At 45.9% G+C, this 12,124-nt stretch overlaps 5 protein-coding genes across 7 annotated transcripts in view; 3 read left to right on the top strand and 2 right to left on the bottom strand.

The window, feature by feature from the left end:
- The first annotated feature begins 1,701 nt into the window (after positions 1-1,701).
- Positions 1,702-3,588, top strand: LOC6728071 (serine protease easter). The gene is made up of 4 exons (XM_002103387.4): positions 1,702-1,859; positions 1,948-2,126; positions 2,579-2,726; positions 2,795-3,588. The coding sequence occupies exons 1-4, from the start codon at positions 1,802-1,804 to the stop codon at positions 3,490-3,492; spliced, it is 1,083 nt and encodes a 360-aa protein (XP_002103423.1). The 5' UTR covers positions 1,702-1,801; the 3' UTR covers positions 3,493-3,588.
- A 90-nt stretch (positions 3,589-3,678) lies between these two features.
- LOC6728070 (protein HEXIM1) lies at positions 3,679-5,440 on the top strand. Of its 2 annotated transcripts, none has more exons than XM_016175318.3 (3): positions 3,679-3,893; positions 4,022-4,588; positions 4,653-5,440. In XM_016175318.3, the coding sequence occupies exons 1-3, from the start codon at positions 3,839-3,841 to the stop codon at positions 5,108-5,110; spliced, it is 1,080 nt and encodes a 359-aa protein (XP_016034688.1). In that variant the 5' UTR covers positions 3,679-3,838; the 3' UTR covers positions 5,111-5,440. The 2 variants fall into 2 exon arrangements, with proteins under 2 accessions (XP_016034688.1, XP_002103422.1); XM_002103386.3 differs by having other exon boundaries at positions 3,680-3,860.
- Positions 5,441-5,458: 18 nt separating this feature from the next.
- LOC6728069 (cell cycle checkpoint protein RAD17) lies at positions 5,459-7,440 on the bottom strand. 2 transcript variants are annotated; one of them, XM_002103385.4, is made up of 4 exons: positions 7,374-7,440; positions 6,632-7,308; positions 6,084-6,538; positions 5,459-6,025 (listed from the first exon to the last, which is right to left on the bottom strand). In XM_002103385.4, the coding sequence occupies exons 1-4, from the start codon at positions 7,386-7,388 to the stop codon at positions 5,565-5,567; spliced, it is 1,608 nt and encodes a 535-aa protein (XP_002103421.1). In that variant the 5' UTR covers positions 7,389-7,440; the 3' UTR covers positions 5,459-5,564. The 2 variants fall into 2 exon arrangements, with proteins under 2 accessions (XP_002103421.1, XP_039151492.1); XM_039295558.2 differs by having other exon boundaries at positions 6,632-7,322; positions 7,374-7,424.
- Positions 7,441-7,665: 225 nt separating this feature from the next.
- On the top strand, positions 7,666-9,069 carry LOC6728068 (histone H1-gamma, late). Its single transcript, XM_002103384.4, has 2 exons — positions 7,666-8,512; positions 8,627-9,069. Exons 1-2 carry the CDS (start codon positions 7,820-7,822, stop codon positions 8,990-8,992), a joined length of 1,059 nt encoding a protein of 352 aa, XP_002103420.1. The 5' UTR covers positions 7,666-7,819; the 3' UTR covers positions 8,993-9,069.
- A 126-nt stretch (positions 9,070-9,195) lies between these two features.
- The window catches only part of LOC6728067 (disintegrin and metalloproteinase domain-containing protein 12), a 32,237-nt gene continuing 29,308 nt past the window's right edge, over positions 9,196-12,124 (bottom strand). Inside the window, exon 8 of the mRNA XM_039295557.2 lies at positions 9,196-11,900. Coding sequence (XP_039151491.1) covers positions 10,085-11,900 — 1,816 coding nt within the window. The 3' untranslated portion in view covers positions 9,196-10,084. The remainder of the gene's footprint in view (positions 11,901-12,124) is intronic.

Here is a 12,124-nt window from a genome sequence, read left to right as displayed (position 1 = left end):
TACATTCCAATATATCGATATTTTTGAATAAAAATAAATATTTATTCACATAATCAATCGAATATCACTATTTTGCAGCAATTTAGCCGGACAAAAGAACGTATTCTAAATTTATGCTTCAGCAAGAGTTAATAATAATATTATACATTCATATTTTAAAAACCTATTCCACTTAATAACACCAAACGCCCTGAACTGCTATTCTGGAACCCAGTGTCAAAGAGTGTCCCAAGCTGCCTCTACTTGTAGAGCAAAAGGGTATACTACATTCGTGTGCGTCCGAAAGAATGTCGAGATCTCAGGAACTATAAAGGCTAGAGAGTTAAGACTAGGCATGTTCCTACATATATTCCACAGACATAGACGCATCGCAAGTTTGTTTCCACGTCCACTTTAACACCCGCCCAAAACTGCCACTTTTGAACATGTTATTTGTCTTTTCCGATTTCTATTGTTATGGCGAAAATATGTGAATGTTCTCGTTCGCACTCCTTCTAACTGAGTAGCAGGTATCTGATAGTCGAGAAACTCGACTATAGCGTTCTATCTTGATTCTGATTGGCACATGCGCGTTGCCATCTTGAAACTGGTTACCATAGCCATAGCCAATGGGTGGCCAATCAGAGCACCGGCGCTCTGATTGGTCGGCTTTGCAGATTGATTTGTATCTTTGCTGCCGTTTAGCTTTGGAACCAATATTTCTTGGCGGCAGGATAAAATGATCGGCAGCAAAAGGCCTCCCCATCCAATGGACGCCGCCCCCTGCTGATGGGCATAGTTTCCTATCTGGTTGAGCCAGATGAATTGTGTTGGAATAGCCGCTGATTCTGATTCATTCTGCTGATAGAGAGTGGCGATGCTGTTGATGCCCCTGTGGCTGCCAGTGATGCAAATGTCAAGGATCCAGCTCCTCGCCCATGGACTCCTCGTGAAGACTGCGCCAATGGCACGGCGTGTCCGACATACGCAATTGGTTGGCAGTGCTGCTGCTTCTCCGCATCCAGTTTGGAGAGCTGTTGTCAGACGTGTGGGTTGCTCTTAAAGATTTCGCGGCGGCTGATACCCAGATGGCAAAGATCATATACCCCTGCAGTAATTATATTTTAAATAAAACGCTACAAATAACATTAAATAACGACAAAAAGAACATTGCAATAAAAGTAGGTTAAAAAAAGGGCATAGAGGAAAAACTCCGCGCCAAAATTCAATTCTCGCCGATATCACGTTATCGAACGCTCCACGGATGGTCATACTAGCTGACCACGGCAACTTTGCGATCTCGTTTTCCTGGGCACACTAGTTGGCGGTCCTATTTGAAGTGATTCAAATTCCGATTTCAATCAATGTGCTTTATCAGCCTGCAAACGAGCTCCGCCAAAATTTTCAAACCTGTCTTTGTTCATAGATACCATATTCATACCACAAATAAACGCTGAGATGCCGAACATCTAACAGGCTCGACTTTAGATGTTCGGCATTCGAATTCCTAATGTGTAATGACTTTTAAAGTTACGATCAGATCCACAAATAAATATATTAATTATTAGATCTCGTCTAAGCGTAACAATCTGAAATCTCTACAACTCGTAGTAAGTGAGTATGCCGGCGCGTGCAGGGCATTGAAAGCTCTACGAAGCCCCCAGTCGCACAACTACGATTATGTTATCTGAACCCGGTCCGAAAGCGACTCTCTGGTAATTCACAGGCACCGGCCGAACTTAATGTTAGTCTCAGACTCAGCTTCGATCGCAGTCTCATTCGTTCCGCTCAGCTGTATCGTATCTGATCGATCCGGTCCGGCATGGGAAGTTTTCCAGCTCTACTTGTTGTTGTCGGCTCGCTGGCATTGGGCGCGAATGGTGAGTGTGTACGGAATACGGGATCGTAAACAAGTCTGGCTGTGAACTCAAGTTAACGCGGGACGATCCCCGATCTCCGATATTCCAGCTCAACTCCCGCCCATCAATTGTGTTGCGAAAATTCCGAGTGGCCGGGTCACCGGTCACTGCATTTCGATCCGGGAGTGTGACTTCTTCATGAAAATCCTGCTATCCCGCAATCTCAGCCAGAGCGATCGCAACCTGCTCCGCGATAATCAGTGCGGAGTGCGGGGCAACGACGTCCAGGTGGGTGATTCACCAGAGTATCTTTCCCTAACCAATTGAACTCGAACTTCCACAACTTGATCCATTAAGCGCTACTAAAAAAAAAGCAAGCTCGATTATATAGGCCTGTTCTGGTTTTCACTTTCACTGCCCAGCTTCATTTTTTTGGAATTTTATAAGCGCTTGTGCTCTTATCATTTTCTACAGATAAGAAATTGTAAACGATTCAAATAGGGAAATACACAACATTTTGATAATACGAATGGTTTCAAGTGAGATATCATGCTCCTTTTAAATATTTTAATTATTTCCATTGTATATGTTTAGGAAACTGTTTTGTAATCCTTTGTTGAAAAAATAAGTGACCTCAAACTGTATCATAAAAAAAACTCGTTATTCGAGTGAACTTTTGGAAGTTCCTCGTAAAAGAGACATACTTAATAACATAATGATAAAACCACTGTTTCTTCTAGGTATGCTGTCCAAGTACCGCCGGCTTGGGTGCCCTGACCCACCCACTCTTGCCCTCGGATTGCGGAAGGGTTCGTTGGCAGCGTTTGAATAACACAGATACGCGAATCAGGGAGTTTCCCTGGCTGGCCCTCATTGAGTATACGCGCGGTGAGTTGCCGTTTTTGGTAATATATATGTAGGTCAGAGTATTAATCCCCCGCCTCTTTGCTCCGCAGGCAACCAGGAGAAGATCCATGCGTGTGGCGGAGTGCTTATTAGTGATCGCTATGTGCTAACAGCTGCCCACTGTGTGGCCCAGGCGGCGACTAGCAATCTGCAGATTACTGCGGTCCGTTTGGGTGAATGGGACACAAGCACGAATCCGGACTGTCAGTACCATGAGGATAGTAAAGTTGCGGACTGCGCGCCGCCCTACCAGGATATAGCCATCGAGGAGTTGCTCCCACATCCCCTGTACAATCGCGCCGACAGGACGCAGATCAACGACATTGCTCTCATCCGACTGGCAAGTCCTGCCAAGCTCAACGACTTTGTGGAACCCATTTGCCTGCCCAACAAGCAGCTGCGAGCGGACGAGCTGGAGGGTCTGGTCACCGAGGTGGCCGGATGGCAGGCCAGTTCCTCGCAAAGGATGCGAAAAGGCTATGTGACCATTAGTTCGATTGAGGAGTGCCAAAGGAAGTACGCCAGCCAGCAGTTGCGCATCCAGGCCTCGCAGCTCTGTGGCCTGACCAATTCCCATGAGTGCTACGGGAACGCTGGTGGACCACTGATGCTGTTCAAGAACGAGGGCTATCTACTCGGTGGACTGGTGTCGTTCGGACCCGTTCCCTGCCCCAATCCCGACTGGCCGGATGTCTACACCAGGGTGGCGTCCTACATCGATTGGATTCACGACAGTCTCAAAGCATAAAATGAAGATAATACTTGGTACAACAAAATGTTCATTAAAACCAACTAAAAGAATAACCAAGTCTTTTGATTCAGAAATAATATTTTAATAACAAAATATGGAGATTTTCTTATTTATTTTGAAATTGGCGCCCAATATTATTCAATGTGCTAGCAATTGGGGTATTTTTGGTCGCGTTAGGCGGAGAACATTTGGTGGGACTCTGACGTCAGCAGCTGGTTACACTTCAATCGAGTTTTAGTTCGCTTAGAATAAGATTCGCAAGCTTACAAATTTGCAACAAATCTCCAGTTGTTGCTTAAAGTGTTAATTAAGTGCTTAATAAATCAGTAATTGTGTTGGCAACATGGCTGAAGCTGTAAAAAATGGTAAAAATCGGCACTCGGGGAGCGCTGAAAAAGGCAAGCGACAAATGGCGACTGTCTTATTGGATTGTTTTTTTCTTTCCTTTGCCACTGCAGTGTACAGAGTTGCATTTTCGAGTATTTTGGCGGTTCTAATTTGAATTTGTTCGTCTTGCTCTTTCCAGAAAGTGGCTCCCAACAACGACCTTTGGATGGTGGCGGAGGAGGGGGCGGTAGTGGTGGAGGCGGTGGTGGTGGAGGGTGCGGCGCGGGAATGCCCAAGAGGAAACATCGGCGGGGAAAAAAATCCAAGATGCAGCCCAAGAAGACCAAGAACCATTATCCGCAGTGGAAACTCGATATGACAACGGGTGCGGGAGCAACGCTGGAGGGGAATCAACGACAGAATAGCAGAACCAAGCTGGTTCGTTCGCGCTCCTTGCTCGTTCCGTACAACACGAACCGCTTCCTGATGGAGGAGCACATGTCGGAGCTGCACAAAGATGACTCCGACGACAACTGTTTTGGTTCCCAGACAGAAGACCAGGTGCTCTTCCTTTCCAAGGAGTTCTCCGATGTCTACGAGAGAGCGCGGCTCGAACGTCTGGAGACGATGAGCAAGCAGGAGCTCATCCAGGAGTGCTTGCAAATCGAAGATCGGTATTCGAAGGCCCAGAACATATCCAAGGAGTTTGGAGCCAAAATACGAGCGCAGGACGATAAGATTCGCCAACTGACCAGGGAGAATCAATGTAAGCAAATGTCTTTAATAATTTGAAAGAAAGGGAAATTAATAACTTGTGCGCCTTATTCCAGTTCTGCACTCCCACTTTTTGCGCTCTTGTTCCGCGACAGCTGGACCCGCGGCGGCAGCAGCGGCCGCAGCTTCCCCACCCTCAGCGGTGGCGCCCACGCCCAGCTCAGCTTGCGAGCTGCAGGCTAGGCAACAGCCGCCCCAGCAGCCACAACCCACACCCATGGACTCCACCAGCGAGGACAGCGAGAGCGACAGCAGCAGCACCACGTCGAGCACCACGTCCAGTACTTCCTCGAGCAGCAGCGATGGTCACGAAATGGGCGTGGCCGGCCTGAACATAGCCAATGGGCATGCCGAGCGGCACGAGAGGAGCCGCACCCGCTCCAGGTCTAGATCACCGATCCTGAATGGTCATGCCAACGAGGAGGAGCGTCAGCGCCTGCTAGACGGAAATCAAATGGACGAGGACGACAACTCCAGCGATGTGCCCAGGCCAGGCGATGCAGTTGTCAAATAGAACGGAGTATGTCACTCCGCCGTGTGTAAATAAAAGACTCAATTGTGGTAGAATGTGGCGACAAATGGACATAATCCTTGTTTAGTATTTAAGTCATCTGTGGACGCCTCAATCTTGAGGAGTTCCTTTCAATCATCAGTTAGCTCATCAAAAAGCATTCATCAGAAAGCATTAGCATTACTTTATTATCTGCAAACGACGCCTCCCAATTGTATTTATGTTGGTCTGTATGGTGTATAGTTTGGCGGTGTTGCCTCGAAGTGTTGATTTTAATGGAACTTTGTATAATGAAAAATCGATTTGTAGGTAAATAAAGAGTTAAAAAGTGAATTCGAATAAATAACGCTATTCATTTTCATGCAGTGGGATGCACAGTACATTTAATTTATATCATATTTGGTCCTAGGGACATTTTTTTAAAACATTTCTTACTACTTTAAATAGTTATGATTTACTAAAAGACTTGTTTTGAGTCTGTGCTTTGGCTTGAAGTAGTATCCCCAAGCTTGCCTGCTATTAACTTTACTAATGAGCTGTACTCCGTGGCGTAGAGCGTCCTGGCAATGCCCGCGTAGCCCACACCCACCAGTCTTTGTTCGGCCAAAGTTGCCTGTGGCTGTATATTGATTCGCTTGGGTCCTCGAACAGGCATCCATCCGCTGACAGGGCACGTGTTGGCCATCATAACTCCTCGTATGGCAACGTTTAAGCCCATCACAGACAAATTATCATCTCTATACTCGTTGAGCATGCAATCTGATAGGGCCAAGTCATCTATGGCGGTCACGACATCATCGATTTCCTTAAAATGTGGCAGATAATTGGCATATACAAAGTTTACAAAATTCCTGGGCTCCGTATTAAACGCTTCGGTTATTTCCTCTGGGCTGTGTAGCATAGTTGTGTCCTCATTAACTGAAGAGATGCAAGATTTGGATGAGTATTTTTACAGAGATATTGTCATGTGACTTACACTTAGGATTTAATACCCTTCCGAGTGCGTGCATCAGAGTAATTGATTCATCTCTACCAATTGACTTTAAAGTACTTTGCATTTTCTTCTTACGACCTTTTGCGGACACACTGACATTTAGCTGTTTGGTCGGCATACTGGAAACTCCTTTTAAAGAGCTCAGATGTAAGTTAATTAGCGCATTTCTTATGTCGCCCTGGGCACCTACAACTATTGAGTCAACAACAGCGGTCGAGGGCACCTTGTAAGTAGCTTTATTCTGCTGCATTACGGAACAGAAGGTTTTCATAGACTTTTGCATGATTGTGGATGCAATAGCATTGAAGCTGATGTGCTCTATACGATGTTTGGCCTTAAGTTGATCTGGAAAAAGGCGGTAGCTGATGTTCAGTCCTCGAGATTTGGCATCGGCAACGATGAACACCAGGGGAGATTTGCCATACGCAGTGTACTCTCTGAAATGGAAGGAAATGAGGGTTTATTCAGTTACAGATCTTTAAAGCGCTTATAGTTGGTGTACAATTCCATAGTCCACCGGTTTTACCTACTCTAGTAACTCCTCAAAATTGACCTCCTTATCGCTGAGCAGCACGTTGGGAAAGTCCTCGACAAGAAGCAGTCTCTTATTCTGCGAGTCCAGCAAGGATTTGTATCGCGAGGCACGGAGCAGAAAGCTTTTAAAGGCCTCCAAATGGGAGCCCACAAAGGAGGCGCCAGCCGTTTGATCACCCAAGGCGTTGACCACCTCACAATCGATGGGATTGATCCACTCCTGCAGCTGGTAGCCGAACTCCTTGGCCAGGACTCGCAACGTGGCGGTTTTGCCAGCACCAGTGGGTCCGGTAAGTAGACACATTTGAGCCGGGAACTTTTTGCGCACCGCTTCGCAGTGACGCAGCCAATCGCGTAGTTCTCCGACCTTCTTGGGATGCACCGCTAAATCGTCGCTGGTGGCTGGCTCAAAGCTTTCCATCCAGTTTTCTTTGACTTCTGGCGGTGGCCCAGTGATGTCCGCATCCTGATCATCATCCATGGCAGTAAGATCCACTGATTCCACGTCCGGTATCTGTACTGGCTTCGTATTTATGCTTGGAGTTCTCGACCTCGGAACTCTGGAGCTGCTCACATTGCTTGCACTTCTTGTGCGCTTCGCAGGCGTGGATTCCGAGGGAGCAGGACTGGTGGTCAAGTTCATCTCGCTGAAGGCACATCTTACCCAGGTTTTCTAAGCATTAGTTCCTTATTACCATTTAGTATTTAGTTTTAAAACATAAATTTCAAATTGTTTACCTTTCGTGCGCTCATTTTTAGAATTAACTCCTCTTCTTCTTTGACAGTGTTACCAGATGTAATGATACTGTTAATTCAACAAATAATCGATAAGTTTCACAAAAGATCGCCTTATTTAAACTGAACTATTTGCTATTGTATTACTTATTATCTTATTTTAATATATAAGATATATATATATTGTTTTATTTATAAAATTTGTGGTCAAAAACGCTTCAAATATTTAAATGATGTATACTTATCTGAATAATAAACGGTACTTACAAAATCGACTTAAAAAGCTTTCCGATATAACTTTTAGTCCCGTTTTTTGGGCTTTAACAGTCATTGCAATTTATCATTGTTACTGCGTGTTTCGATTACCGTTTTGTTAACCTTTTTTCGTGTCTTAAAAGTTGTTGAGTTGTATTTCTAATTTATGTTCAATTTCATTTCCAATTAATAACATGAAACTAAAGCCGGTTGATCGTAATGATGGCTCTGAAGATGAGAGCGAGGAGGAAATGCCAAATGATCATTCCGAATCCGAAGACTCCAATATGGGCGAGGAAGAGGAGCTACCGGAGGAAGATGAGGAGGAGATGGAGGAGGAGGAGGAGGATCAGCAGGACGGTGACGAGGCCGATACAGATAAGCTCGGAGGTGATCGTAATCTCTATCCCACTCCTCCGCCTGATGATGGGTCGAAAATGGTGCCCCCCGATTCTGACAACCCCAAATCGATGGTCTCAAAACCAAAGGGTACGCTCATATCCTTAGCTCTTATGGCCATCGGAAAGTTGGCGAGCCGATCGGGATCATCGGTTCAGGCCATAATGACATACCTAAAGGACAATGGTCAGGAGTGGAAGGATCCGAAGAAAACCGCCCGCCTCATCCATCGAGCTCTAAAATTGGCCGAAGCCAACGGCGAAGTAGTGATGGTTAAAAGGTCCTTTAAACTCACCGATAAGCAGAAGAACTCCTCCAAGGCTGTGGAGAAAATGAAGGCAAAGAAACAGAAGGAGAAGGAAAAGAAAGCCAAAGTCGAGAAAGTACTAAAGGAGAAGGCTGAGAAGAAAGAGGCCAAGGCGAAGATGAAGGAAAAGAAGATTGCTAAGGAAAAATCCAGTAAACCAACGGAGCGGAAAACAAAGCAAGTACGTGGTTTATTCTAATCTAGAATCTGTTTAAAGTAAATTCAATAGATTTTATAAGAATTAGCTACCTTGATTTATCATATAAATGGTAGTAAAACCAATATTTACATACAGGCTGGAAAAAAGAAGAAGCCCGAGGATGGATCCAAAAATAATCCGCCGGCATCCAAGGCAGCTTCATCCGCTGCCGCGCAGGCCATGCTGGAAACTTCACTGATAACGACTCCTGAAGCGGAAAAGAAACCGGCCAAAACCAAAGCCAAGATAAAAGAGGATGCATCCGAGGTGGGAAAGACTAAAAAGCCGCGAAAGTCCATTGGAACTCTGGCTCAGCCCAAGGCAGCCAGGCCGAAAGTCAAGGCGGTCAAGAAACTGGTGGCTGGAAAGGGAGCGTCCACACCGGATCTTTCCACAATGGAGGCCCAGGCCACGTCCACTCCTCAAGAAGCTACCAAGGCGAAGCGCAAGCGCAAAGTCTAGTTGTAATTTATATGTTTTTTCAGTACATGTGAAACTTTGTTTAAATAAAATTGATAATATTTTAGTTCCTAGGAATATTTTAATTGACTTTTCTTTTAAAGATTAGGAAATGAACTGATAATGAAATTAAATTATTTAATTCTTCGGTTATCCCCTTTTCCTTTTAGTGGTGTTCAACCTTCAGCAATAAACACATTTTCTCATTTCAATTGAGTTAAACATATATTTTAACATAACTTCGGTTCTATACACATTTGATATCGTTCTTACATATGGGGTGTAACATATTCCTTGCAACATTGAGACAATTTAAATTGATTTTGCTACTGAATGGCTCTTTAAATTACGTTTTCAATATACCCCAGCTATACAACACTTTTTACTTTAATTAATTCGAGGCGGCGCATTTGTTGTGACAATTTAACTTCTTTGGTTTTTATTTACAAAAGCATATTGCATATAAACATACATGTACATAAATACAGGGGACTACCGTAGAGTATAGTATAGATACAGATACGCAGCTATCGTTAGGGGCTAAAATAAAACTTCACATGCAGCGCTTAAACATTAACCATTGAGATACATACATACTTAGCACATGAGTTAAGCAACGCCTTACGTCTAACTAGTGGGGCATTGGTAAAGGAATGAATATCAAAGACGACGCAGTCGTAGTCATAGTCAGTGCCAGATGAAATTAAATCGTAACTTAACTAAAACTTAAGTCAATTCCACGCAGAGTGGCGATTTAGACAGACCAAGAGCATAGCTAAGAATCACAAAACGGCGAAGAATACAGGCTAACATATTTCCTTACTTTCACACACAGGCATGTTTTTGAAAAATTTAAGAAATTCACTGTATGGATGCCTTGAATAAAATGGGGGTCACTATGTGGTACGATAATATTTAAGAACTTTGCTTTGCTATAACATGTCTGAACTATCAATAAACTATAATTACACTTTTAAAACTTCGTAAGGATGATCAGTTCATATGGATCAACCTACACCCTATCATCCTTCCATTTTCAAATACATATTTCATGCTATGCTCATGGTCAAGCCCGATATCTTAGTGTTCCTTAGTCTACTTGCTCTGCTCGAATCGCTGTGCCAGCGATGCAATGCTGGACTTATTCGCAACCGCCAATGTCGCCGCCTTTACAGTGGGTGGCGTGGGCGCTGCTCCGCCATTCGCCCGCTTTCCCAGTACTCCTCCCGCTCCACCGCCGCTAAAGGATGGCTTTGCTGACAGCGGTTTGGGCTTCTGAATGGTGGCCGAGGGCGCTGTGGCCGACGCTCCAGCCGTTCCATTGGGCAGTGTTTTCGTTGTGCTCTTCATAAAGGATTTGGGACGGGCGGAATTGGCTACTCCGCTCATGCTGCCGCTGCTGCTCCGTTTGGCCAGCTGGACTACTGGCGCTGGCTGCGACTGACCGCCATTTCCCCCCGCCGCCGCCGGCTTAAAGCTGGACATGCTGGGCTGGGTCTGCGCCTGCGATTTGTCCGCCACAGTGGGCTTAACCCGAGCCACGGGCGCATTGGCTGGCGGCGGGCGGTGATATGTGCTTGCAGATGCATTAGCTGCCTTTTCCTCCAGCACACTGCTCGCTGGCTTCGGTGGAGCAGGACGCTGTGGACTTTTTGGGGGATCTGCGGGTGGTGGTTGAGCTGCTGATGCTGCTGCAGCAACGGGCTTTCCTGAGTATATGGAATCCCCGTTGATCTTTTCTAGTTCATTCACTATTTCATTCAGCAATCCCATATCGCTGCCATTACTCGCCCTGTTGGCCACCAAATCGCTCCGCTTGAGGGTCTGTGCCGCTGGCGGAATCTCATCAATTACGGAGTAAATGTCGTCGTTCGAGGCTCGCACTTCATTCTCCACAAATTCGCAATCGTCATAGGTATTCTCCACAGATCTCTGGGCAGTGGAAACCGGCCTCTGATAGCCCGATGAACTGATGGAGTTTGTTTTCTTGACCACCACTGGTGGTGGCCTTGGAGGTGGCGACTTGGGTCTCGAGGCGCCATTGCTATTCACCTGGCCACTCTTCGGGCGTGGCAGTCCCGGTGGAGAGCGCATGGATCCAAAACTCTGTAGTGGAGTCTTTTTGGTGGGCGAACGCATGGATTGTGCGCGTTTTACCAGATTCTGGGTTTCCTCTTCACGGGGAGTGGTCTCCGAATCGGAATTGGACGATTCAGCTTGGGGAGCAGCGGGCACAGGCATAGGGGCGGAAATTTCCAGGGTTCGCAGCCGCTCCCGATCGATGTAGGTCTTCTCTTTTAGTGGCGGTTTCTCCTCCTTCTTCAGAAACGAAGCAAAGCGACGTATGGTACCATCTCGTTTAACATTTAGCTTGGGATCAGCGTGTAGAGGAACTGGAGGAGCAGATCGACTGGGCGAGAGATCTTCTGTGCTGTCCTTGAGTGGCACCATGGTTAATGTACTAGAATCCAGTTTGGGCGGTGAGATAATGGGACGAGCCGTTGAGCCGGGATTGGGTGGTGGCAAAGCAGGCGCTGGTCTCACCCAAGTGGCTTCTGGTTTCGGGGATGGCGGATGAATGGGAGCCGTTCCCGGCTTTACTACTGGCGGTGGTGGGGCCATCCGCTGCGGTCCATCCTGCTGCACAGTGGGCTGCACAAAGGCCACATTCGGTCCGCTGTAGTTGCTCGCTGGTGACGATGCATCGTTCAGCGGTCGCAGAGTGAAGCCATCGAATTTGCCAAATAGTCCAGCTGACGGTGTGGAGTCGCTTGGTGATTTTAATAGTGCCGAATCCATATCATCCGTACTGCTAGGCGTGGATTTTAACAAACCATTACTTGGCGGCGGACCTGTGCCATTTTGATTGGTTCGCGTTGTGATGGGTTTGCTTCCACCAGAGGATTTTAAGCTGCAAGGACAATCAAGTATAGGGATTAATATGATGAAATGAAGTTCAGCGAACAAAGCATTTAAAGTTCAGTTGTGTAACATACCAAATCAAAAACGTGCATTAACCAAACACCAGTGCTAGAGTTACTAAAACATAGCTTTTAGGAAAGTAGACATACAAACAGCAAGGCAAACATTAAACCAACACCAAAAGTTAAAGCGTCACATTTATTGCAAAACATA

Source organism: Drosophila simulans, chromosome 3R, assembly GCF_016746395.2.
Source record: "Drosophila simulans strain w501 chromosome 3R, Prin_Dsim_3.1, whole genome shotgun sequence".
NCBI lineage: Eukaryota > Metazoa > Arthropoda > Insecta > Diptera > Drosophilidae > Drosophila > Drosophila simulans.
The sequence above is the reverse complement of the archived record's forward strand: the minus strand, read 5'-3'. Positions and strand labels throughout refer to the sequence as shown.

Coding starts and splice junctions, on each gene's coding strand:
- LOC6728069 (XM_002103385.4), bottom strand. Junction 6,539..6,631: donor AATTTTGAGGAGTTACTAGA/GTAGGTAAAACC, acceptor CTTCCATTTCAG/AGAGTACACTGCGTATGGCA. Junction 6,026..6,083: donor AAGGGTATTAAATCCTAAGT/GTAAGTCACATG, acceptor GCATCTCTTCAG/TTAATGAGGACACAACTATG.
- LOC6728071 (XM_002103387.4), top strand. CDS start 1,802: ATGGGAAGTTTTCCAGCTCTACTTGTTGTTGTCGGCTCGCTGGCATTG. Junction 1,860..1,947: donor GCTGGCATTGGGCGCGAATG/GTGAGTGTGTAC, acceptor CCGATATTCCAG/CTCAACTCCCGCCCATCAAT. Junction 2,727..2,794: donor CCTCATTGAGTATACGCGCG/GTGAGTTGCCGT, acceptor TTTGCTCCGCAG/GCAACCAGGAGAAGATCCAT.
- LOC6728068 (XM_002103384.4), top strand. CDS start 7,820: ATGAAACTAAAGCCGGTTGATCGTAATGATGGCTCTGAAGATGAGAGC. Junction 8,513..8,626: donor CGGAGCGGAAAACAAAGCAA/GTACGTGGTTTA, acceptor ATTTACATACAG/GCTGGAAAAAAGAAGAAGCC.
- LOC6728070 (XM_016175318.3), top strand. CDS start 3,839: ATGGCTGAAGCTGTAAAAAATGGTAAAAATCGGCACTCGGGGAGCGCT. Junction 3,894..4,021: donor CTCGGGGAGCGCTGAAAAAG/GCAAGCGACAAA, acceptor TGCTCTTTCCAG/AAAGTGGCTCCCAACAACGA. Junction 4,589..4,652: donor ACTGACCAGGGAGAATCAAT/GTAAGCAAATGT, acceptor GCCTTATTCCAG/TTCTGCACTCCCACTTTTTG.